A 26,762-nucleotide genomic window follows, 5' to 3' on the forward strand; every position below is an offset into this window, starting at 1 on the left:
CATTTAATCTTATTGCACTGTTTTTAAGTCTCTGAGTTACCAATTGCCATCTCCTGGGCCCTCTGTAGTAATTCCCCTACCTTTTTTGTTTTTCTGTATCCATCTTTCCCATTCCAAATACTTGGTGTAGAGTCAGATTTCACCTTGAAAACCAGGGTTCCAGTCCCGGCTTGCCGCCATACTCTACTACTGCCCTCAGTCTTGACCTTGACCTTGTCTCCATTTATTTCTTTGATGAGGAGGACAGACAGAAAAGCACTGCTATAATGCTTGAATTTACTTTTTATTACAAAACAAAATGGAGAAAATAAACTATAGCAGAAACATGAAAAACGAAAAAGTGAGTCTTCACCCTTTGTCTCCGTCAGTAACCATATTCATTTGGGTATATTCTTCCATATTTTTAAGGCAAAAAAATTCATCAGTTGTATAAACTATTATGGAACCCTTTCCCCCCCACCGTCCTTTGAACTTAACTACATAGCATTCTCCTCTGATAAGTAATATAAGCTCCATGACAGCAAGGATTTTGACTGCTTCATTCATTGCTATATTTCTGGAGACCAGAATAGTGTTTGGCACGAAGTAGGTGCCAATAAATATTCACTGAATGGGCTGGGCATGGTGGCTAATACCTGTAATCATAGGACTTCGTGAGGCCAAGGAGGGCAGATCACTTGAGGCCAGAAGTTCAAGACCAGCCTGACCAACATGGTGAAACCCTGTCTCTATTAAAAATACAAAAATTAGCCCGGCATGTTGGTGCACGCCTGTAATTCCAGCTACTCCAGTGAGTATCTGCGCAGGAGAAGTGCTTAAACCCAGGAGGCAGAGGCTGCAGTGAGCCAAGATTGTGCCACTGCACTCCAGCCTGAGCAACAGAGTGAGACTGTCTCAAAAAAAAAGAAGAAGAAAAAGAAAAAGAAAAGGTACACACACACACACACACACATTTTTTTTTTTCACTGAATAAACAAAAGGACATGAATCCTCCTTCCTGTCAGATCAACTAGGAGTTCCATGGAGCCAGGGATGTGTCTATTTGGTCCCCTTCTGTGATCCCAGCACCAAAGAAAGTATCTGGCACACAGTAAACACTTAATAAGTATTTGTTAAATTAGCAAAAAAGCTTAATGATAAAACCGCCTAATTCTTTTTTTTTATTGCATTTTAGGTTTTGGGGTACATGTGAAGAACATGCAAGATTGTTGCATAGGTACACACATGGCAGTGTGATTTGCTGCCTTCCTCCCCTTCACCTGTATCTGGCATTTCCCCCCATGCTATCTCTCCCCAACTCCCCACCCCCTGCTGTCCCTCCCCTATTTCCCCCCAACAGACCCCAGTGTGTGATGCTCCCCTCCCTGTGTCCATGTGTTCTCATTGTTCAACACCCACCTATGAGTGAGAACATGCGGTGTTTGATTTTCTGTTCTTGTGTCAGTTTGATGAGAATGATGGTTTCCAGGTTCATCCATGTCCCTACAAAGGACACGAACTCATTGTTTTTTATGGCTGCATAATATTCCATAGTGTATATATGCCACATTTTCCCTGTCCAGTCTATCATCGATGGGCATTTGGGTTGGTTCCAGGTCTTTGCTATTGTAAACTGTGCTGCAATGAACATTCGTGTGCATGTGTCTTTACAGTAGAACGATTTATAATCCTTTGGATATATACCCAGTAATGGGATTGCTGGGTCAAATGGAATTTCTATTTCTAGGTCCTTGAGGAATCGCCACACTGTCTTCCACAATGGTTGAACTAATTTACACTCCCATCAACAGTGTAAAAGTGTTCCTATTTCTCCATATCCTCTCCAGCATCTGTTTTCTCCAGATTTTTTAATGATCGCTATTCTAACTGGTGTGAGATGGTATCTCAATGTAGTTTTGATTTGCATTTCTCTAATGACCAGTGATGATGAGCATTTTTTCATATGTTTGTTGGCCTCATGTATATCTTGTTTTGTAAAGTGTCTGTTCATATCCTTCACCCACTTTTGAATGGGCTTATTTTTTTCTTGTAAATCTGTTTTAGTTCTTTGTAAATTCTGGATATCAGCCCTTTGTCAGATGGGTAGACTGCAAAATTTTTTTCCCATTCTGTTGGTTGCCGATTCACTCTAATGACTGTTTCTTTTGCTGTGCAGAAGCTGTGGAGTTTGATTAGGTCCCATTTGTCTATTTTGGCTTTTGTTGCCAATGCTTTTGGTGTTTTGGTCATGATTCTTTTTACTCGCAGCTGTGTATTGGCATAACACTATAATCAACCATTCCCTTATTGATTGTAAAAAATCTCCGCAAACACCATTGCAATGATCAGCCTTTTACATATACTGTTGTTTAAAGATTTGGGTAGGATAAGAATCTCTTTTGATGAGGACGATTGACCTGCTTCAAATATGTCCTGAAGTTTCTTCTTACTAGAATTTCATGACTTTAAGAACTTATGGGCTGGGTGCGGTAGCTCACGCCTGTAATCCCAGCACTTTGGGAGGCTGAGGCGGGTGGGTCACATGAGGTCAGAAGCTCAAGACCAGTCTGGCCAACATAGTGAAACCCCATCTCTACTAAAAATACAAAAAATTATCTGGCTGTGGTGATGTGCACCTGTAATCATAGCTGCTTGGGAGGCTGAGGCAGGAGAATTGCTTGAACTCAGGAGGCAGAGGTTGCAGTGAGCCATGATCGAGCCATTGCACTCTAGCCTGGGTGACAGAGTCAGACTCTGTCTCAAAAAAATTTTAAAAAGACACTTAAGATTAATTTTTTTAGCCTGTATGAGAGCTGCTACCTATAATTAATTTTGCAAAATGATCTCCCTTACATACCTACCTGTAGAATGCCAGTGCCTCCCAAAACTATCTAGATGCAGCCCCAACACTCTCATTCACACAAGACTGTCAGAAAGACTTATAGAAACAGACAAGCTGCCTACAGCCTTGTTGGCCAGCATCTTCTACATGCAGGACTGTCACAGCTTGCTTGGTCATCACCTGGGGAGGAGCAGTTTTTAGGTGTTGATAGGTCCCTATTGTTAATTCATTCCTATGTGCTGAGGATGGCTCAGAAGAGAGGGAAATAGACAAAAGAGTAAGACACCAACAAAGGCCTGAGCTGAATGACGTTGGGAAACACAGGCCACTTTGGCCTGGAAAAGAGTGAGTACAGGAGATTCCAGGTATGTGTGAGTTCTCCAAGAATGAACTTGCAGAGTCACACTCTTATCTGAGCTCTGTAATGAAAGTCTTCCAGGAAGCTACCTTTCTGCTTATTTATTTTTTTCGCTCCAAAAAATATTTAGGCTGGGTGTGGTGGCTCACACCTAAAATTCCAGCACTTTGGGAGGTCAAGGCAGGGGAGATCGCTTAAATCCAGAAGTTTGAGACCAGCCTGGCCAACATAGTGAAACCTTATCTCTACTAAAAACATACAAATTAGCCTGGCATGGTGGTGCATGCCTATAGTCCCAGCTACTGGGGAGGCTGAAGTGGAAGGATAAATTGTGCCCAGGATATCAAGGCCACAGTGAGCCTAGATCAGGCCACTGCGCTGCAGCCTGGGCAACAGAGTGAGATTCTGTCTCAAAAACCAAACAAAAAAAAGGGTAAAAAAATCCTTTAGTAACTTTCAATTGTGTGTCAGAGTTGTGCCAGGCACTGGGGGCAACAATAAGCAAGACAGACCAAGTCTTCACCACCTCGAAATTGAAGTTTAGGGATCACTTTCCATGTAAGGATCCAACGCTGGCAATATAGATTGCTGAAAGCCTTTGCCTTCTTTCCAGCAGGAAACAGAATTTGTGTCCCAGTCACTGCTTCTTCTTCTGTGAAAAATACAGCTTCAGTTTGGTCCATGAATAGAGAAGTTGGTCAGAGATATTTTCTTTCTAGTGCACAACAAGCAAAATTTGGTGATACACACGGATTGAATGCACTTCCTTTTTCTCCAGGAGCTCCTGCCACATCTCAGGCCCGCAGGTCAGTCTTCGTAAGAAAGGCAAAAGAGAGCTGTGTGCTGGCACTTACAGTTGGACAGGTAATGCTCAAAGAAACCTAAAGCTCAACATTCTGAGGGAATCTTCAAGATCAAGGTAGACCCGGTCCAGTCATCTCTTAATCATTTAAGGATCACTGGCCAGGTGCGGTGGCTCACGCCTGTAATCCCAGTGCTTTGGGAGGCCGAGGCAGGAGGATCACAAGGTCAGGAGTTTGAGACCAGCCATCCCACCTACTCGGGAGGATGAGGCAGGAGAATCACTTGAACCCAGGTGGCAGAGGTTGCAGTGAGCCAAGACCATGCCACTGCACTGCAGCCTGGGCAACAGAGTGAGACTCCATTTAAAAAAAAAAAAAATTTTTTTTTATTTAAGACAGGGTTTCACCATGTTGGTCAGACTGGTCTTGAACTCTCAACCTCAGGTGATCCGCCCGCCTTGGCCTCCAAAGTGCTTGGATTACAGGCGTGAGCCACTACGCCCGGCCAAAAAAAAATTTTTTTTTAAAGGCAGATCACGAGGTCAGCAGTTTGAGACCAGCCTGGCCGACATGGCAGAACCTGATTTCTACCTAAAATACAAATATTAGCTGGGTGTGGTGGCGCACACCTGTAATCCCAGCTACTCAGGAAGCTGAGGCAGGAGAATTGGTTGAACCCGGGAGGCGGAGGCTGCAGGGAGCTGAGATCATGCTGCTGCACTCCAGCCTGGGTGACAGATCAAGACTCTGTCTCAAAAAAAAGGATCACAGATCTCTTCGAAAATCAGTGGCCCCTTTAGACTTTCTGTGCCAAAAAAGGTATGCATTCATCTCAGCACCCAGTTTTCCCTAGTTTATCTGAAGTTTTATGGATATATGATGTGCCCAAATTTCTTGGAGCTCCAGAGACTTCATGTCAATAATTCCTAGTGTATATAAAAGCCTGTTTGAGCTCTAACATCCATGATTAACAGTCTCTGAGTTGGGTAACTCTGTTGGCTTAGATACAGAGATAATGACATGCCTGTTTAAATTCAGTGCAGGTCACAGTTGAATTCCCATGTGAGTCATTTTGCGAAAATGGGAAAACTCTGCTCCCTGGCAGTGGACAGAACCTCTAAAACCAGTCAGCTGACACAGCTTATAGTTTCTGAAAAAGGCAATACCAAGCTCAAAAATAAAATGGTTGGATCTATGGCATTGCAAAGCGGCAACCCAAAGGTTGTGAGGGTTGCTGCCTGCTGCTGACAGAGCAGTAATACTCACTGGGCTCCTCTATTTCATACACGTTCTCCTCAATGGTATAGATATTTTCTTCTGAGCGAATCCCCTCTGCTGCTGCATTTGCCAACCCTGAGGGAGGGAGGTTGGCCAAAGTGATGAGGCTGTGGAAATAAAGTGTCACAGTTGAGTTAAGCCTTTCCCAGGTAACATGGAATAGAGTTAAGAGACTAAGCTTTCCCAAAGAGACAGCAACTAAATACAGTGTGTGATCATTGATCAGATGCTGAACAAGGGGAAAAGCCAAGAAATAGCAATAAAATACTATGGGGAAGCAATTGAGAAAATTTCCATTAATTTTAATTTTCTCAGGTATAATAACAGCATTGTGATATCTGAAAGAATATCTTTATTTCTAGGAGTTGCAGGCTGAAGTTTACGTGAAGTGTCAAGATGTCTGCAATTATGTACACATTATTTAGATTTTTAAAAAATGGGCCAAGCACAGTGACTCATGCCTGTAATCCCAGCACTTTGGGAGGCTAAGGCAGGCAGATCACCAGGTCAGGAGTTCGAGACCAGCCTGGCCAATATGATGAAACCCCATCTCTACTAAAGATACAAAAAATTAGCCAGGTGTGGAGGCACATGCCTGTAATCCCAGCTACTCAGGAGGCTGAGGCAGAAGAATTGCTTGAGACCAGGAGGCAGAGGTTGCAGTGAGCTGAGATTGCGACATTGCACTCCAGCCTGGGCTGTCTCAAAAAAAAAAAAAAAAAAGTCTCCAACATTCTTAAAAATGGTTCAGCAAAGAATTATGCATATAGAGAAATAGGTAAAGCAAAAGTGTCAAAATGTCAAATGAGGAGTTTAGATGAAGAGTACTATTATTCCATGTACAGGTTGATTCTTCCTTATCTGAAATGCTCACAACCAGAAGTGTTTCTTTTTTGTTGTTGTTGTTGAGAGAGAGTCTCACTCTATCGCTCAGGCTGGAGTGCAGTGGTGCCATCTTGGCTTACTGCAACCTCTGCCTCCCCGGTTCAAGCAATTATCCTGCCTCAACCTCCCAAGTAGCTGGGATTACAGGCACACACCACCACGCCTAGTTAATTTTTGTATTAAAGTATATTTTTGTATATAAAGTAGAGATGGGGTTTTACCGTGTTGGCCAGGCTGTCCTCGAACTCTGACCTCAGGTGATCCACCCACCACAGCCTCCCAAAGTTCTGGGATTACAGGAGTTAACCACCAGGCCTTGCCAAGAAGCATTTTAGATGTCAGATTTTGGAATATTTTCATTATATATACTTACAAGCTGAGCATCCCTAATTCAAAAATCCAAAATGCAAAATGCTCCAATGAGCATTTCCTTTTAGTGTCATGTCAGCACTCAGAAAGTTTCAGATTTTGGGTTGGGCGCAGTGGCTCACACGTGTAATCCCAGCACTTTGGGAGACCAAGGCGGGCAGATCACAAAGTCAAGAGATGGAGACCACCCTGGCCAACATGGTGAAACCCCATCCCCATCTCTACTAAAAATACAAAAATTAGCCAGGTGTGGTGATGCATGCCTGTAATCCCAGCTACTTGGGAGGCTGAGACAGGAGAATTGCTTGAACCTGGGAGGCGGAGGTTGCAGTGAGCCGAGATCACGCCACTGTACTTCAGCCTGGGCTACAGAGTGAGACTCCATCTCAAAAAAAATAAAAGAGAAAGAGAGAGAGAGAAGAGGTCTCACGTTGTCCATGCTGGTCTCAAACTTCTGGGCTCACGTGATCCTCCCACCTCAGCCTCGCAAAGTGCTGGGATTAGGCGTAAACCACAGCACCTAGCCCAGAGTCGTTTTTTTAATCCAAACATATTGCATTCCATTCATGTGCCAAATATCACTAAAAGTCTAAAAGCTAGGCTGGGCGCGGTGGCTCACGCCTGTAATCCCAGCACTTTGGGAGGCTGAGGTGGGCGGATAACGAGGTCAAGAGATCGAGATGATCCTGGCCAACATAGTGAAACCCTGTCTCTATTAAAAAAAAAAAAGTCTAAAAGCTAGTAAGTTCTGTAAGCTATATCTATTTGAAATGGATGTGTGTGTGTGTGTGTGTGTGTGTGTGTACTCAGTAATTAAGGTTAAGCCAGGAGTCTATAATAGACTAGTAGTTCTCAGCCCTGATTGTTCACTAGAATCACCTGGAGAGCTTTTAAAACAATACCTGTGCTAGGCCTTATCCCCAGAGATTCTGATTCAGTTCCTCTGGGATTGGCCCTGCATTAGTACACTTCAGTGCCTGGGTGATTCTGATAGGAAACCAAAGTTGAAAATGCCAGGGCTGGTTTACAGAAACGCTGAGAACAGATGCTAGGTTTCCTGCTCACTTCTGTAATGCCAAAGTCCAGCCCAGACCCTGGATATAATAAGATCTCAATCCGCTGAAGTTTCAGTTCACTGAAAAAACCATTAATATCAAGATAAATAAGCATGTTGTATTATTAGGGAGATAAATTCTATACCTTAACTTTAGAACTAAAGAAGCTAGAGGTATCAGGAAGTAAACACAGCAGCATGTTATATTTTCACTTCATAATTAGACCTAGAGAAAAAAGGAAGTATAAGCTCAGATCCCAAAGCCCCAGGGCAGGACTCCTCAGATAAACATCAGACATATTAGAGTAGGGACCTCCAAGATTGTCCCCTTTCCCCAACTCCATTCCATTACTCTTACCTTAAATTCTGCAACTTCGCCTTGCTATGAGAATACCCTAGGTAACGGGGAAAGAAAAGTCAATAAAAATGCCTTCATAAAATAAGTGGGACAAGCAATCAAATAGGCTCACTGGAGGCATGCATCGTTTAGGGAAAGCCGGTCTCACCTTAGATTGAATTAAATGAAACTCTCAGTGTGTGCCTGAGATAATTATATGAACTGTGCTAGAAAATAATAATAAAGATGGATTTTTCCTATTTAACAAATATGATGAGGCCTCTACTATGTGTCTGGCAGTTTGCTAGGCACAAGGAACACAAGAACATAAAAGCGGATTGTGAGCCCTAATTTCATGACTTGCGTTCTCCCTCAGGAGACCAAAGAAATAAAAGAAAACAGTACTCCCGACCTGAGACCAACCTAACCAACATGGAGAAACGCCGTCTCTACTAAAAATACAAATTTAGCCGAGCGTGCTGCCACACACGCCTTTAGTCCCAGCTACTCAGGAGACAGAGGCAGGAGAATCGCTTGAACCCGGGAGGCGGAGGTAGCAGTGAGTCGAGATTATGCCACTGCACACCAGCCTGGGTGACAGAGCAAGACTCTGACTCAAAAAAAAAAAAAAAAAAGAAAACAGTAAATAGGAAAAAATAATTTCAAATTATGATGTATTATAAAGGAAACCAACATCATACTGAAACAGGTAATACAGAGGTTGGTCAGAGAAGAACCCCGAAAGATGATCTTTAAGCTCATTTCTGAAATGAGTTAGCCAAGTAAAAAGCAGAAGGAGCATTCCAGGATGAGAGAGCCCCTGGTAAAGATCTTGGTGAGTGTCTGAAACGGAAAACATGGCTGGACTAAGGGACTGACCCAAGATTAGGTCGGAAAGGTAAACTGAGGCTAGGTGCAATAAGACCTTTCCAATCATAATCAGGAGTTTCGATTTTATTCTGGGACCTGTAGAAAATCTTATATTTCCTTGAAGGGCAGAGATATGATCCTTATTTGTTTGGGGTTTCTTTTTTAGCAGCTGAAAACAATATTTGTTATCTCATCATTTCTGTGTTGTGGTCAGGAGTCCAGGTGTGGCTTACTGGGTACCTCTGGATCAAGGTCTTTCATGATGTCTTTCAAGGTGTCTTCTGGGGATGCAGTTTCAAAAATCTGAAACTTAAAATTTTTCTTTTTCTTTCTTTTTTTTTTTTTGAGACACGTTCTTGCTCTGTTGGCAAGATCATATCTGATTGCAACCTTGAACTCTTGGGCTTAATGGATCTACCCACCTCAGCTTCCTGAGCAGCTAGAACTATAGGTGCACACCAGCACAGCTGAATAATTTTTTTTTTTTTTGAGACGGAGTCTCACTTTGTCTCCAGGCTAGAGTGCAGTGGCATGATATGGGCTCACTGCAACCTCCACCTCCCGGGTTCAAGCAATTCTCCCACCTCAGCCTCCTGAGTAGTTGGGACTACAGGTGTGTGCCACCATACCTAACTAATTTTTTTGTATTTTTAGTAGAGACAGGGTTTCACCACTGTTGGCCAGGATGGTCTTGATCTCCTGACCTCAAGATCCGTCCACTTTGGCCTCCCAAAGTGCTGGGATTACAGGCGTGAGCCACCAAGCCTGGCCTGCTGGATAATTTTTTAAAATCTTTTTGGGCCAGACACAGTGGCTCATGCCTGTAATCCCAGCACTTTGGGAGGCCAAGGCAGGCGGATTTCTTGAGCTCAGGAGTTCAAGACCAGCTTCGGAAACATGGCAAAACCCCACTTCTACTAAAAATACAAAAATTAGCCAGGTGTGGTGGCATGTGCCTGTGGTTCCAACGACTTGGAGGCTGAGCCAGGAGGACTGCTTGAACTTGGGAGGCAGAGATTGCAGTGAGCCATGATTGCACCACTGCACTCCAGCCTGGGCAACAGAGCCAGACTGTCTCAAAAAACAATTATTTTAATTATTTTTCCTTTTTTTTTTTTAGAATCTCAATATGTTGCCCAGACTGGTCTCAAACTCCTGACCTCAAGTGACTCTCCTGTCTTGGCCTCCCAAAGTGTTAGGATTATAGGCATGAGCCATTGTGCCCAGACATTGATTTTGGTTTTAATATTGGATTTGAAGGAGGAATAAAGAAATGAGAAGATAAATTAAGTAGAGAAAATGGTGCCTTGGAGTAAGATAATGGCCAAAAGAGATGCAGAATAATGAAAAGACTTTAGATATATTTTGGAGAAAGACTGTAGGAATCTTTTTATTTATTTTTATTTTTTAAAGATGGGGTTTCACCATATTGGTCAGGCTGGTCGCGAACTCCTGACCTCAGGTGATCCGCCCACCTCAGCCTCCCAAAGTGCTGGAATTACAGGCATGAGCCACCGCGCCCGGCTTAGGAATCTTTTTTGTTGTTGTTTTTCTTTGAGACAGTCTCTCTGTGTCACCCAGGCCCGAATGCAGTGGCAAGATTATAGTTCACAGCCTCAAACTCTTGGGCTCAAGTAATCCTTCTGCCTCAGACTCTTGAGTAGCTGGGACTACAGGCGTGCACCACCATACCCAGCCCTAAGGAATCTCAACATCTAAGGATCAGGCAAAAGAAGCACTGAAAAGCAAGGGCCAATCAAATAGGAGAATGCCATTTTAGAAGCCAACAGAAGGAAGACTTTCTAGAATGAGTGATCAACTTAAAAGGTTGACTACAATAAAGATAAAGATATCAGGCCTGGCGCAGTGGCTCATGCCTGTAATCCTAGCTCTTTGGGAGGCCAAAGCGGGAGGATAACCTGAAGTCAGGAGTTGGAGACCAGCCTAGTGAACATGATGAAACACTGTTTCTACTAAAAATACAAAAATTAGCCAGTTGTGGTGGTGCATGCCTGTAATCTCAGCTATTCAGGAGGCTGAGGCTGGAGAATTGCTTGAACCCGGGAGGCGAAGGTTGCAGTGAGCCAAGATTGTATCATTGTACTCCAGCCTAGGCAACAAGAGTGAAACTCCATCTCAAGGAAAAAAAAAAAGATAATGGTATCTATTAATATTTAATTTAGAAAAATGAAGGTCACTGGTGTGACCTTGACCATTTTCATGGTGCTTTGGAGTAGAAACTAGATGATGGTTGGTCAAGGAGTGCAGACGGATAAAAAGTAGGGACAACTACTTTGAAAAATACAGCTGTGATAAAGAGTTGAGACATGGGAGCAGCTGGAGAGGAATGCATGGACTAGAACATAAACAGAAAACGAGAGAGATGACTCAAAAGACAGGGATAAAAAGAAGGATGAAGTCTTGGCCTAGGCAATGGAGATGAAACAGCCCTTTGGCATTTCCTCAGTTAGGGAGAGGGGCAAAGAAGGTTTGAGCAGCAGTGAAGTATGGATGGTCATCTAAGAGTGTACTAGAAAGACGGAAGATTGTGGGGCATTATTGGGTGCCGATTTGTTTTTGTGAGTTCATGACTTAAAAAGCTGTCACCCTGATTTTCATATTTTCTCCAGCAATTTCCAGGGAAAAGATTGGAAACTAAACAGGACTTTCTTATCTGTTCTTCTCAGTCACCATGTTTTTTGGAGTGGCATAAATGTATGTGTACAAAGCATCAGATTTACTCCATGCTCCGTTACTCTTTATACAAATTAGAATAATTGCTAATACGTATAAATCATGGTCCCTAATATATATATATAAAGTGGTCTCTAATATGTATAATAGTAAAGCTCAAAGTTTTACTTTGAGCCTTGGCAGAACTCAAAAAAGTAGTGGGTGTTATCATTGCTCCTTAACATTCCCTAGGCCGTTTTCAAAATACTTATGGGAGGCCGGGCGCAATGGCTTATGCCTATAATCCCAGCATTTTGGCAGGCTGAGGTGGGAGGATTTCTTGAGGCCAGGAGTTCCAGACCAGCCTGGACAACATAGCAAGACCCCATCTCTATTTTCAAATATGTATATATTCATCATGCCTATAATCCCAGCACTTTGGGAAGCTGAAGTAGGACGATCGCTTGAGCTCAGGAGTTTGAGACCAACCTAGGCAACATGGCAAAACTCCATCTCTAACAAAAAAATAAACAAAACCTAGCCGTATGTGGTGGCCCATGCCTGTAATCACAGTTGCTCAGGAGCTGAGGCACAAGAATTGCTTGAACCCAGGAGGCAGAGGCTGCAGTGAGCCAAGATTGCACCACTGTACTCCAGCACCTGGGTCACAGAATAAAACTCTGTCTCAATAATATATATACATATATATATTCATGTGATCAATTCAAAAAATCCATGGCTATCTCTGAATAAATCCAGGTAAGTGTGGGTGGGGTAGTTTCTTTTTCTGAATAATCCATTTAACAATAATGACTGAAACCATAAAGGTGAGGAGCAGGAGAGCCCTGGGTTCAAATCATGTATCTATCAATTAACTGTATAAATGCAGACAAGTGACTTAACCTTTTAGCACACTGATTCTACATTAGAAACATATTAGTACCTATCTCATAGGATAGTTATGAGAATTTAATGCACATAAAGCACTTGGCAGCTTTAGTCTACAGTTAGTGGGGTGATCAACTCATCCCTGTTTTTCTTGGACTGTTCCAGTTTTAGCCCTGGAAGTCCCAAATATCTTAGGAACACCCTTTAGTCTTTTTCGTTTGTTTGTTTTGTTTTGTTTTTGAGACAGAGTTTTGCTCTTGTTGCCCAGGCTGGAGTGCAATGGCGTGATCTTGGTTCACTGCAACCTACACCTCCCGGGTTCAAGCGATTCTCCTGCCTCAGTCTCCGGAGTAGCTGGGATTACAGGCATGAGCCACCATGCCTGGCTAATTTTGCAATTTTAGTAGAAATGGAGGTCTCATCATGTTGGCCAAGCTGGTCTCGAACTCCTGACCTCAAATGATCCACCCGCCTCAGTCTCCCAAAGTGCTGAGATTACAGGCGTGAGATACTGAGCCTGGCCTGTTTTTTGTTTTGTTTTGTTTCCTTTTTTAAAGGACAAGTAACTTTAAAAAAAAAAAGCTATGTGCTAAGTACCATGATGGAGGAAAACATTCTGTAATACCAATCATGACCCAGTGTTAAAGAGACTTGAAATCTACTCCCAAAGAGCTATGCCTGAGAAACCAGTAACAGACAAGTGCACATCAGGAAGTGTCTTTTTGTTGCTGTGTTCCCTAACAAACCTAGACATATTAATCAGTTAAAGAGATTAGTTTTCTTAACCAAAAATAAGAGAACAGGTACTGGAATCGGCCTGCCTGGATTTGAATTCCGGTTTCTGCCAGGTACTGATGTTGGAACCTTGAGAAGGCAGCTTACTCTAAGCTCGACTTCTCTCCATTGTAAAATGGGGATGGTACTACTACTTATCTGGTAAGACAGCGATGATGATAAAATGTACGTGAAACATTTAACCCAGTGCCTACCTGACACACAGTAAACAGTAAATAAAAATTAGCCATTATTGTTAGAGTTGGATGGACAAAAGGGTTTTTAGTCTAATCATCTTTAAGTATAAACATGAATTTGCATTTCTATCTAGGTTTTTAATGGTTCCCATTTAAGAATTTGTTATCAGAGGGAGAGAGAAACAAAAAAACTTACATTTGAAAATTAAAGCGCCAAAGATAAGAGCCAGAGCCAGCCCAGCAGAGACCCCTGCTCCGATGTAGACGCCTATTCTGATGGTTGCTCCAGCGTCCTGTAACTCATGGGCCAGTGTGGATAGTTGCTATAGAAACACAAACAGGATTTAAGCAGCAAATAGCTAGAAATCGCTTGTGCACTCAGTCTCATGATTTGTGAGTTGGACCATCCCTTTTACAACATCACAGGATCGCAGGGTCCTTGAAATCACCCTTGATCTGTCATCGTGTAGCCAAGACTCAAGCCAACCCAAGGAAGGCATTCGCTTAACCTTTGGAGTTAGCCAGGAAACAAAATGTGCCCTTCTGTGTTGTGGGTGGAGAAGGAGCTCTTTGTAAACAGACCCTTTCCCTGCCCCTAGAGTGAAGTCTTGTTGGTTCAAGATCCCCTAATATTCCCCAGAGAGTTTTACAGTAGTCCACACTTGGTGTCTTACTGTGAAACCCCTAATTTTCACAAAAAGACAGTGATTCAGTAGCCAAGACTTTATAGCCAGACAGTCCTGAATTCAAATCCCAGCTCTGAGTTCAGGCACAGTGACTCACACCTGTAATCCCAGCACTTTGGGAGGCCGAGGTGGGCGGATCACCTGACATCAGGAGTTTGAGACCAGCCTGGTCAAAATGGTGAAACCCCGTCTCTACTAAAAATATGAAACTTAGAGAGGCGTGGTGACACGTGCCTGTAATCCTAGCTACTGGGGAGACTGAGGCGGGAGAATCGCTGGAACCCAGGAGGCAGAGATTGCAGTGAGCTGAGATCGTGCCACTGCATGCTGGCCTGAACAAAATAAAACAAAAATAAATCCCAGCTCTGCCACTAAAAATCCTGTAGAGTTATCAGGTAAGCTAAGTGACAGAAAATATAAGCAGTAAATAGCACTCCAGCCTGGCAAATAGCACACCACTGCATTCCAGCCTGAGTGACAAGAGGGAAACTCCATCTCAAAAATAAATAAGTAAATAAACAATAAACAGTCATTACAGGCCAGGCTCATGCCTGTAATCCCAGCACTTTGAGAGGCTGAGATAAGAGGATCACTTGAGGCCAGGAGTTAAGGACCAGCCTGGGCAACATATTGAGACCCTATTTATACAACACACACACACACACACACACACACACACACAAATAATTATAAACATTTTTAAAACAATGATTTAAGGAAGTTAAATCTTCCATTTATTCAATACACATTTACACATTTATTCAATACACATTACTCCTGCAATAACAGGAGTCCTATATACAAGGTATTGGGCATTAAGCATTGTGGGCATATAGAGGTCCTTAAAAAGCACTGTTTGATTGCAAAGAGAGACGGAGCAAAGACAAGTTGCTAAGCATCAGTTGTGAATACACAAGCAAGAAACTGAGTCATTAGAATATTCTCAGGAAAAAAAGAAAAAAGAAAAAAGTTAAAATAAAAAAAAAGAAACTGAGTCAAATGAATGCGGACTCCCATATGTCCCCAAGCAATTTTTTTTTGAGACAAGGTCTCACCCTGTCACCTAGAATGGAGTGCAGTGGCATGATCACAGCTCATTGTAGCCTCGACTTCCTGGGCTCAAGTGATCCTCCTGCCTCAGCCTCCCAAGTAGCTGAGACTATAGGTATGTGACACCACACCTGGCCAATTTTTAAAAATTGTTTGTAGAGACAGGGTGTCACTATGTGGCCCAGGCTGGTCTCGAACTCCTGGTCTCAAGCAATCCTTCCACCTTGGCCTCCTAAGGTGCTGGGATTACAGGCATGAGACACTGTGCCCGGCCTCCTCAAAGAATTTTTAAGTCACTGCCGCAAGTTTGCTTTCTAGTGGTATTTCTTTTACTCTTTTTTTTTTATTTGAGACAAAGTTTCACTCTTGTTGCCCAGGCTGGCACACCCTTGGCTCACTGCAGCCTCCACCTCCTGGGTTCAAGTGATTCTCCTGCCTCAGCCTCTGGAATAGCAGGGACTACAGGCACATACTACCACACCAGGCTAATTTTTTGTATTTTTTTTTTTTTTTTTTTTGAGACAGAGTTTCGCTCGTTACCCAGGCTGTAGTGCAATGACGCGATCTCGGCTCACCACAACCTCCGCCTCCTGGGTTCAAGCAATTCTCCTGCCTCAGCCTCCCGAGTAGCTGGGACTACAGGCACGCGCCACCATGCCCAGCTAATTTTTGTATTTTTAGTAGAGACGGGGTTTCACCTTGTTGACCAGGATGGTCTCGATCTCTTGACCTCGTGATCCACCCGCCTCAGCCTCCCAAAGTGCTAGGATTATAGGCATGAGCCACCGCGCCCGGCATTTTTTGTATTTTTAGTAGAGACGAGGTTTCACCACGTTGGCCAGGCTGGTCTCGAACTCCTGATCTCAGGTGATCCACCCTTCTCCACCTCCCAAAGTGTTGGGATTACAGGCGTGAGCCACTGTACCCTGTAGGTTTTTATTTTATTTTAATAAGGTAGCAGGGACAGTAAAATTAAGATTAATTAAGGTATGGCTTTATTTACAGTTAAATGTATAAACTCTTGGCTTTGAATATTTCTGATTGGTGTCTTATCATATATAAAGAGGCAAATTTAAATAATCTTTCCCATTAGGACTGCAATGGAATCAAGAAGAAAGGTATTCTAGGGAGATGAAGAATCTTTGAAACTTCCACAGGGTAGACAGTTGTGAAATTGAAGAATAAGAGGGACAAAATGCTAATGTTTCTTCTTGTGGTTTTCAAGCTTTTACTGTGTGTCAGGAACTTTACATGCATCATCTCAGTCCTTCATTACAACAAGCCTATGAGGTTAGAACTTCATGAACATGTTACAGCCTAGGAATCTGAAGCTAAGGGAACTTAAGGCTTTTTACCCCAAGAAAAGGGTGGGCATGAAGGAAGTCTAAAGCCATACTTTTTTTTTTTTTTGAGACAGATTTTTGCTCTTTCTACTCAGGGTGGAGTACAATGTGTGATCTCAGCTCACTGCAACCTCTGCCTCCGGGGTTCACGCGGTTCTCCTGCCTCAGCCTCCCGAGTAGGTGGGACTACAGGCGCGCTCCACCACACCCAGCTAATTTTGTATTTTTGGTTGAGACAGGGTTTCAGACTCCCAAAGTGCTGGGATTACAGGTGTGAGCCACTGTGCCTGGCCCTAAAGCCATACTTTTCCCTTCCAAGTTGAGCACAACATAGCTCACAAAAAAAGGTTACTTACTGTGAGATTTTTATCATGAAGGATCTCCAGTGTCTGTGTCTCTGCTATAAAGAGAGAGAGAGAGAGAGAGAGAGAGAGAGAGAGAGAGAGAGAGAGAAAATAGCCAATAGAATAGTTAAGAATGTTTTCCTTTATCTAAGGTTTTTTTTCATCTTAAAGATGCCTATGATCCTATTTGAAACAAATTCTACTCCATACTCTTCACAATAATTAACTGGGAGACCAACAAAATTTACTGAACACCCAGGAATCAACATTAGGATGGTCACATTTTTTCATAATAAATAAAGCTACTGTTTCATGAAATAGAGACTTCTGCCAGGAAGTTTTACGTTAAATATGTGGTTTGTTTTGTCCATAGGATCCTAGTGGGTTCTACAAAATCCAGCAATATTGATAATATTCAGGCATTATTTATTTATTTATTGACATGGTGTCTCGCTCTGTCACCCAGGCTGGAGTGCAGTGGTGCAATCTCAGCTCACTGCAACCTCTGCCTCCTGAGTTCAAGCAATTCTCCTGTCTCAGCCTCCCGTGTATCTGGGACTACAGGGGCACACCACCACACCCAGCTAATTTTTGTATTTTAGTAGAGACAGGTTTTGCCATGTTGGCCAAGCTGGTCTTAAACTCTTGACCTCAAGTGATCCAACCTCCTCGGCCTCCCAAAATGCTGGGATTACAGGCGTGAGCCACCATGCCATACCCGGCCTCCGTTTCCTTAAATAAGTTTTGCATTTACTCATTAGAAGGGAGATAGGATATTTGGTTGCCTATAAATGAAAATAATCACCGTGGCCACAATGTAATAGGAGCCAGGCCTTGTGCTAAACTCTTTTAGTGAACTATCTCATTCAAAACCACTCTTCTAAAGTAGGGACTATTAGTCCCATTGCACAGATGAAGAAATTAAAATTAGGGAAGTGAAGTGACTAACCCAAGGTCACACAACTTAGCAAATGACAAAATGGCCTTCCAATTTAGGTCTGCATAGCTTTAAACGCACATTCTTAATTATACTGCCTTTAACAGGCTTTACCTCAGTGCTGTCATCATGAAGAGGGTCACACTGCCCAGCCACCTGCTCACCATCTTTCCTTTCTGTTCATTTATTTCTTCATCTGCTCATCCTTTCCATGAATATGCACTACGCCCTTACTCTAGGTACAGGGGACACAGCAGGGAACAAGAGGGGCACAGGCCCTGACCTCATGAACCCTGAAGTCTAAAAATAAGTATATTGCCAGCTTTGGGGAGATTAAGCATGCTTACTCATTTTTCTGGCTGAGTCAGAGATGTCGAAAATCCTCAAATGTCACAGACACCTTCTGGAAGCCTAAAAGTCTAAACCCTTTCCTGTGTATAAAGGGTTTGACTAAATGCTGGTTTAACAAACTATAATTTAAATATTTTAAAGGCATACCCTCAGCCTAAAATTATTGAAGAAAAAAAGATGATGTTCCACTTACTTTGCCCTAATTACCAGAAAAAAATTTAAAGTATAAAACCACATCAGTACAACTGCTAAATAAACATGAATCTGAACTGCACATAAGATTTTCATATGTAAATCCAGTTTCAGCTTCCCTATAATTATTTTTCTTGATAAAAATGGTAAAACTAACTTTTTTCAACTACATTTTGCTATGAAAATGATCATTAAAATCAAGCATGGTTGTGTCATTACAGCTTTTTTTCACACAGATTCGGCCACCAACCAAGATGGATGGGACAGTTGGAGGGAGTGGCAATGTTTTTTCTGGAGAACCCAAGATTTGCCTGGGCGGGGGTGGGGGTTGGGGGTGGGCAGGTAGCAGTGGAGGTGAGATGTGACGGCCTTAACAGTGTATAAATTTAGTAGTTACCAAAATTAAAGAAAAAAAAACAAAAAAAGAAAAAAATAAATACATTTAGTAGTTACCATTTATTCGGTACTTATTATGTGCCAGACATGGTGCTCAGCACTGTACACATAGAATCTCATTTAATCCTCACCAGAATAAGTAGGTACTACTACTATTTTTCCTGTTTTTCAGATAAAGATATTGACTCTGAGAGAGCCACTTTACCCAAGATCACCCAGCTATTAACTGGGAAACCTAGGATTTAAAGCAGGTCTACAGCAGAGCTGAGGCTTCACTTGTGACCCAGTCCTTCCTCCTTCAGGTAGAAGAGAAGGCGCATTTGTTCTGTGTTCAAATTCCAAGCCCTTGGATCTCTTATTTTTAAAGGCTCCACCCCATTTTTTCCCCCCTCTGAGAAAGAGTCTTGCTCTGTTGCTCAGGCTTGGAGTATAGTGGCACCATCTCAGCTCAGTGAATCGTCAATCTCCTGGGTTCAAGAAATCCTCCTGCCTCAGACCCCCGCCAAGTAGCTGGGACTACAGGCACATGCCACCATGCCTGGCTATTTTTTTTTGTTTTTTTTAGACAGTCTCACTCTGTTGTCCAGGCTTGAGTACAACGGTGACATTTCGGCTCACTGCAACCTCCACCTCCCAGGCTCAGACGATTCTCCTGCCTCAGCCTCCCTAGTAGCTGGAATTACAGGCATGCACCACAATGCCCAGCTAATTTTTGTGCTTTTAGTAGAGATGGCGTTTCACCATGTTGACCAGGCTAGTCTTGAATTCCTGACCTCAGGTGATCTGCCTGCCTCGGCCTCCAAAAGTGCTGGAATTACAGGCATGAGCCACTCTGCTCCTACTTTTTTGTATTCTTAGTAGAGATGGGGTTTTGCCACGTTGCCCAGGCTGGTTTCAAACTCCTGAGCTCAAGTGATCTGCCTGCTTTGGCCTCCCATTGTGCTGGGATTATACAGGTGTGAGCGACTTCGCCCAGCCTCATTTTTATATTAAATGCTCCCACATCCCACATTTAGAGTTGGTTTGCCAGCAGCCTATTTACATAATGTTACATATTATAGACAAGCCATTAAATATTCATTGATTTCAATTTTTTATTTTATTTTCCTATTTTGGAGTACTGCCCTACTTTTGGTTGTTTCAGTAATTTTTCTCAGGCCCTTGAGAAGCTCAGAGATTCAAGGTATTGTGCCTATATTCCCATTTTTGTTGCCCTAGACTAGGGAAGGAACTAACAAGCAAAAGCTAAAGGGAAAGCCTGGTGTGGTGGCTCACACCTATAATTCCAGCAATTTGGGAGCAGATCACCTGCAGGCAGATCACCTGAGGTCAGAAGTTTGAGACCAGCCTGGTCAACATGGTGAAAACCTGTTTCTACTAAAAATACAAAAATTAGCTGGGCATGATGGCAGGATTCTGTAATCTCAGCTACTCGGGAGGCTGAGGCAGGAGAACTGCTTGAACCCGGAAGGCGGAGGTTGCAGTGGGCCGAGATCACACCACTGCACTCCAGTCTGGGTGACAGAGTGAGACTCTGTCTCAAACAAAAAAAAAAAAGAAAAACTAAAGGGAAGAAGATATCCGTCTGTGGTGGAGACAAGTATAAGGAAATGCATCACCTTGACAGGGAGTGAACTCCTTCTACAGCAAATGCCCACTCAGTGGTGATGTGGTAAAAAGTACTGAAGCACAGGATGGGAAAGTGAGATTAAATGACCCTTGAAGTCCCTTCTAGGTCTATGGTTGTAGGATTCCTTAAAATATAACAATGGCAGCTGGGCACAGTGGCTCACACCTATAATCCCAGCACTTTGGGAGGCTGAGGCTGGTGGATCACGAGGTCAAGAGATCGAGACCATCCTGGTCAACATGGTGAAACCCTGTCTCTAAAAATACAAAAATTAGCTGGGCATGGTGGCACATGCCTGTAGTCCCAGCTACTCGGGAGGCTGAGGCAGGAGAATCGCTTGAACCCAGGAGGCGGAGGTTGTGGTGAGCCAAGATTGCACCGTTGCACTCCAGCCTGGGTAACAAGAGCAAAACTCTGTCTCAAAAAAATAAAAATAAAATAAAAATAAAAATCTCATAAGGTGTGAATTATGAGATTTATGATATTATGAGGTGGGACTCACCTATTAACCTCATTTTACAGGGGATTTAAAAAAAAAAATGGAGCTCCAGAGAGATTAGGCGAGACCAGGACACTGACGGGAAATCACTTTAAATGAACCTCCATGATCGTTGTGACCTGACTTCCTCTTTCTGCCCAGTGTTCTCTTCTGGAGCACCCTGGGTATGTCCTTGCTGAATTACATAAAGAATTTAGCTACGCCTTCTGAGGTTAAAATCCAGGGAAGCTGATGGGCTTTATTCTAGCTAGAAGGCATCCTAGAAATCACCTAATCCAACGTATCAGTTCCCAAACACAGACTGGCACCAATTCATGATGAAACATCACCAGTACAGAGTATATCAGAAAATGTAGACACTGTAATGACTATTTCATTAAATTTAGTCAATATTTAAGTAAAATAAAAGACTATAAAGTTTATTAACATTTTTTAACATTAAAATTTTAAGTAATCCTAATCCAGAGCATCTTTTTCCCAGCATGGGGGTGTCTCTACCGCTCCCCTCTTCTCAAACACTGTTTCAGGTGCACAGAAACATCCCTCCTCCACTCTCACACTGTTTTCTCATCTTTTTTCCCACATTCAAAATCCTCTGAATTCAGAGCCGGCTAAAGATTTCCTCCTCCGCCCCATGCATAGTTACCTGGGCCATGATCCTCGGTGGTAAGCATCCTTGGAAAGGCTGCAGTAGAGTCTCTCGGCAGAGTCGGTGCAGGGGTGACCTTGGCTAATGTCAGAAACCAACATAAAGATGAAAATTATCTGAGAGCAGAAAGCTTATTTCAGGGAATCAAAGGGGCAGCAGGAAAAAAATGTGAAAGACAAGGAAGAAAGAGATACAACCTCAGTTTTCAAACCGGCTTGGATACCCACATTGAGAATGTTTCATACACTTCAAATGTTTGACAAAGGTAAGATTCAGTCATCATGGTTACATTCTGATTTTGAGTTTTTTTGGATTTTTTTTTTTTTTTTGAGACAGAGTTTTGCTCTTGTTGCCCAGGCTGGAGTTCAATGGTGTAATCTCATCTCACTGCAACCTCTGCCTCCTGGGTTCAAGGAATTCTCCTGCCTCAGCCTCCCGAGTAGCTGGAATTATAGGCGTGCACCACCACACCCGGTTAATTTTGTACTTTTAGTAGAGATGGGGTTTCTCCATGTTGGTCAGGCTGGTCTCAAACTCCCGACCTAAGGTGATCCATCCGCCCCGGCCTCTCAAAGTGCTGGGATTACAGGTGTGAGGCCACCACACCCAGCCATTTTTTGGATATTTTAGTATCTGCACTATACTTATACTCCAATGAGCAGAATGCTCCAATGAGCATTTCCTTTGAATGTCATGTCAGTGTCCAAAATGTTTTGGATTTTAGAGCATTTCAGATTTTGGAGCATTTCAGATTTTACATTTTCAGATTTGGGATGCCCAACCTATAAATGCTTTTCATAAAATATTACCACATAAAATCCTTCTAATGGCCCACATGATAGGTATTATTGTCATATTTTATAGAGAAGGAGGTCACATCATTTCAATAACTTACCCAGGATTATATAACTAGTAAGAGGCAGAGTTAGATTTAAACTCAGCTCTCTCTGGGCACAAAGTAGATGTTATAGAAATCTTAAAACACACAAGTCTGTTCCCCTCCCAGCATATACGCACAACCCAGCGGTTCACCGTGCTGGCTGCACATGGGGTAGAATCACCTGGGATAGACTCTGCAAAAAGCTAATGCTTAGCATCTACCTCCAGAGATGCTGATTTCTCTGGTTTTTGGTAGTGGCTTTTTTTTCTTCTTCTTCTTTATTTTTTTTTTAAGACAGGGTTTCACCATTTTGGTCAGGCTGGTCTTGAACTCCCGACCTCAGGCGATCCGCCTGCCTCGGCCTCCCAGAGTGCTTGGATTACAGGCGTGAGCCACCGCGCCCGGCCCTTCATCTTCTTCTTTTTAAGAGAGGGGGTAGTCACACTATAGTGGCCAGGCTGGTCTCAAACTCCTGGCCTCAAGTGATCCTCCTGCTTCAGCCTTTCAAAGTGTTGGGATTACAGGCATGAGCTACCATACCTGGCATTTATAGCTATTTAAAAACTCTTCACATGATTCTAATGAGCAGTCATGGTCTCTAACCACTGATCTAGGTCTTTTTTCCCATCTAAAATTTCACCCATGAGGCTTTTTTGTCTTTTTTTTTTTTTTTGTGATGGAGTTTCACTCTTGTCACCCTGGCTGGACTGCAATGGTGTCATCTTGGCTCACTGCAACCTCTGCCTCCCAGGTTCAAGTGATTGAACCTGGCCGAGGTTGGCCAGGCTGGTCTTGAACTTCTGACTTCATGATCCACCTGCCTTGGCCTCCCAAATTTCTGGGATTACAGGCATGAGCCACCATGCCCGGCCGCACCATTACTTTTATTTTTGTTTTTGTTTTCAGAGTCTTACTCTGTGCCAGGCTGAAGTGCAGTGACACAATCTTGGCTTACTGCAATCTCTGCCTCCCAGGTTCAAACAATTCTCCTTGAACTACTAAAGGGGGATTTCCTTGAATGAAATGTACCCCTCCCAAGTAGCTGAGACTACAGGCACATGCCACCACGTCCAGCTAATTTTTGTATTTTTAGTAGAGTTGGGGTTTCCCCATGTTGGCCAGGATGGTCTTGAACTACTGACCTCGTGATCCGCCCGCTTCAGCCTCCCAAAGTGCTGGGATTACAGGTGTGGGCCACCGCGCGCCAGCCACCCATGTTTTAAAACAGATGGAAGGTGTTAAATATCACTGAGCATCACTGATGGGGCTGTTAAACTTTAGGTTTAGGGGGCCCACCTTCAGGGCTATAATTAGGGAGGTCAGAGGTGAGAACAATCAGTACCTTTAATATGATCTACAGATAAATCTTATTCATAAAGAAGACATGCAAAGGTCCACTCACCTGGTTTGATGACCAACTTCAGGTTAAATTTCTTATCATTCATTATGCCTGGGATTTGGACCCGGCAGCAGTAGATTCCACTGTCTTCTAGAGTCACGTTATCTATGGCCAGGGTTACATTTCCTTTGTGGAAATCCCCCTTTAGCCAGTATCTGCTGGATGTCCGATAACTCACATCCCTTTCATCAGTCCTGAGCACCACGTTGCCACACTCAAACACAGGACAGGCTCCTTTGCCCCAGCATACAGGCACGAGGTTCCCTGGAGTGTCCAGAGTGTAGAAGCAGGGCAGATAGGCATTCTGACCCACCTCCACTATGTATTCCTCTTCCGAAGACCCTGAATAGAGAGAGCAGGAGAGTCAAGACTCAGGCAGTGAGTGAGGTTACTCAATTTCAGGAAAACTGCAAGCAATGCCCTTATAGAATAAAGAGGAAGCCACTACTGCAGTCCTGTCTGGAGGATGATTCACGTGAAGGCCATCAGAATCACTGGGAAGCCTGGTGAAAACACAGATTGCTGGCCTCAACTGCTCGAGTTCCTGACTCAGCTGGTCTGTGGAGGAGCCTGAGAACTTCTAACAAGTTCTTATGTGTTGCTGAAGTGGCTGGTCCCAGAACCTCACTTTCAGAAACACTGCCCTAGAAGAGAACTGTGGCCCAATTCTGTGAGCACAGGAGGACAGAGCTGATGGAAACAGACAATCAGAAAATGGGTCATGGTCAGCCAGGAAATGGCCCATCCATCGGGGCTACTTGTCTGTTCATCAACAAAGGGAGGCTCTCCTAACATAAATCTCTTTTTAAGCAGCAAGTGCACAGTAAATAAAAACCCTTGGTTAAATATGAATCTTGTGTCTTTGAAACTACTCATGGAGTTGTTTTAAGGTTTGAAGTTGTGAAAAGAAACTAAATTTTGGTACTCCAGACTCCAAACTCATTTAGCCAGAGGAAAAAGTCAAGCTGGGAATGGGGTCATGGAAACCCGCCTCCTCCTTTTGATTCCTAAATAAGATGGCTACAAGATGAAAGGCTACAGGCCTCCCCCATATTTTGCACACAAGGAAATTCCTTGTCAGCTATGCAATGCGATCTGATAGCTTATCTTTACAGGCTCATCACCTCGGCCATATCTGACTGTTCCCCTACCCTATTTTGTCTGTGTTATCTTATAGAAAATGCAGATTTCCCATATTTTTCCTCTGCCCCCTTTCTTTATGTGAAAACTGAGTGCTTCTCAATATCCCACCTTGTCCCCTTTAAATTTGGAGTGCTCAAAATCGTCTTCTGAGAAAGGCATAGACCTGTCTCCCAAGTGCCTCCTTAACTTTGGCAAATAAATCTTCTAAAATGATTGAGACTTGTCTTATCATTTTCCTCAATTGACAAAGTTAATTCCTTTAAAAAAAAAAAAAACGCTGTAGTCCCAGCTACTCGGGAGGCTGAGGCGAGACAATTGCTTGAACCCAGGAGGCGGAGGTTTGCTTGAACCCAGGAGGCGGAGGTTGTGGTGAGCAGAGATTGCACCATTACACTCCAGCCTGGGTAACAAGAGCGAAACTCCGTCTCAAAAAAAAAACAAAACAAAACTATATATACATATTTTACATATGATAAAACATACATTATATATTTTCTTTTGATTTTTTTCTTTCCCCTTGGTTTTCATATGACTCAACTACAGTAAAAACATTCAAACACGCCGGGCACAGTGGCTCACACCTGTAATCACAGCACTTTGGGAGGCCAAGGTGGGCAGATCATGAGGTCAAGAGATCGAGACCATCCTGGCTAACATAGTGAAATCCCGTCTCTACTAAAAATATAAAAAATTAGCCAGGCGTCGTCGTGGGCGCCTGTAATCCCAGCTACTCAGGAGGCTGAGGCAGAAGAATTGCTTGAACCTGGGAGGCTGAGGTTGCAGTGAGCTGAGTTGGCACCACTGCACTCCAGCCTGGGCAACAGAGCGAGACTCCATCTCAAAAAAAAAAACAAAAAAAATTCAAACACTATCAAAGGCGTATGAAAAAGTTGCCTGGCGTGGTGGGTCATGCCTGTAATCCCAGCACTTTGGGAGGCTGAGACAGGCAGATCACTTAAGGCCAGGAGTTTGAGACCAGCCCGGACAACATGATAAAACCCCGTCTCTACTAAAAATTTAAAATATTAGCAAGGCATAGTGGTGCGTGCCTGTAATCCCAGCTACTCGGGTGCCTGAGGCAGGAGAATCGCTTGAACCCGGGAGGTGGAGATTGCAGTGAGCCGAGATTGCGCCACTGCACTCCAGCCTGAGTGACAGAGTGAGACTCCATCTCAAAAAAAAAAAAAAGAAAAGAAAAATATGCCTCACTCTCCCAACTCTTTACCATTCTCTGGTTCCTTTTCCTAGAGCCTATACATTAAAGAAATGTCCACATATTCCTGCTCCCCAATAATGTGCACACACAAATAGAAGTCTAATATATGCATTATTCTGCACCTTTGTTTTTTTAAATAACATTGTAACTTTGAGACATTCTATACCAGTGTGTTTAGTCAGCCTCACTGTTTGTATCACAATTATATCACATTTATTTACCCACTCACTCACTGATGGACGTTTAGGTTGCCTCCAAACCTTTGCTATTACAAATAACATTACAATGGCCATCCTTGTATCTCTCCCTTGTCCTCTGGACAGCACCATTATCTCACTGTCAATATCCATGCCCAGACTTACTTGTAAGTAGCAGCAGCAGCAGGAGGACACAGTCAAAAGGAAGATGTGAAAACATGGGGCTTGTAGAAGAAAAGTCAGAGGACAGCTCTGTTAGGTGCAGTTTTTTTTTCTTTTTCTTTTTAAAATTTAAAGATACAGCTGTAGAGGCGCAGTTTTAACTCTCCAAATGAACGGGGCACTCCTTCCAACTGTTATCCCACAATCACATGAGCGGTGGCCGCACCCACTGAGTGCTAGCTCAGCACACCAGGGTGTCTAGGGTGTCTGATTACCAATGATTCTTATATTAACACTGCCCGGTCTACAGGCACATTAAAGGAAACCCAAGTTCTCTATTGTGCCGCACTACACACATCCTGTAAGTGTTCTGATGTTTGT

At 43.2% G+C, this 26,762-nt stretch overlaps 1 protein-coding gene across 2 annotated transcripts; it reads right to left on the bottom strand.

The window, feature by feature from the left end:
• Window positions 1-1,893: 1,893 nt before the first annotated feature.
• HAVCR2 (hepatitis A virus cellular receptor 2) lies at window positions 1,894-26,729 on the bottom strand. 2 transcript variants are annotated; one of them, XM_064376480.1, is made up of 8 exons: window positions 26,385-26,729; window positions 23,667-24,005; window positions 21,382-21,465; window positions 16,743-16,786; window positions 13,504-13,630; window positions 7,927-7,963; window positions 5,249-5,367; window positions 1,894-3,991 (listed from the first exon to the last, which is right to left on the bottom strand). In XM_064376480.1, the coding sequence occupies exons 1-8, from the start codon at window positions 26,437-26,439 to the stop codon at window positions 3,987-3,989; spliced, it is 810 nt and encodes a 269-aa protein (XP_064232550.1). In that variant the 5' UTR covers window positions 26,440-26,729; the 3' UTR covers window positions 1,894-3,986. The 2 variants fall into 2 exon arrangements, with proteins under 2 accessions (XP_064232550.1, XP_064232549.1); XM_064376479.1 differs by having other exon boundaries at window positions 1,894-5,367.
• Between the last annotated feature and the right edge of the window lie 33 nt (window positions 26,730-26,762).

This window comes from Aotus nancymaae, unplaced genomic scaffold, assembly GCF_030222135.1.
Source record: "Aotus nancymaae isolate 86718 unplaced genomic scaffold, 86718_ANA_hifiasm-v0.15.2.pri h1tg000015l_0, whole genome shotgun sequence".
Classification (NCBI taxonomy): Eukaryota; Metazoa; Chordata; class Mammalia; order Primates; family Aotidae; genus Aotus; species Aotus nancymaae.

Coding starts and splice junctions, on each gene's coding strand:
- HAVCR2 (XM_064376479.1), bottom strand. CDS start 26,439: ATGTTTTCACATCTTCCTTTTGACTGTGTCCTCCTGCTGCTGCTGCTA. Junction 21,466..23,666: donor GAAGTTGGTCATCAAACCAG/GTGAGTGGACCT, acceptor TTCTGACATTAG/CCAAGGTCACCCCTGCACCG. Junction 7,964..13,503: donor TGGCGCTTTAATTTTCAAAT/GTAAGTTTTTTT, acceptor CCCGTTACCTAG/GGTATTCTCATAGCAAGGCG.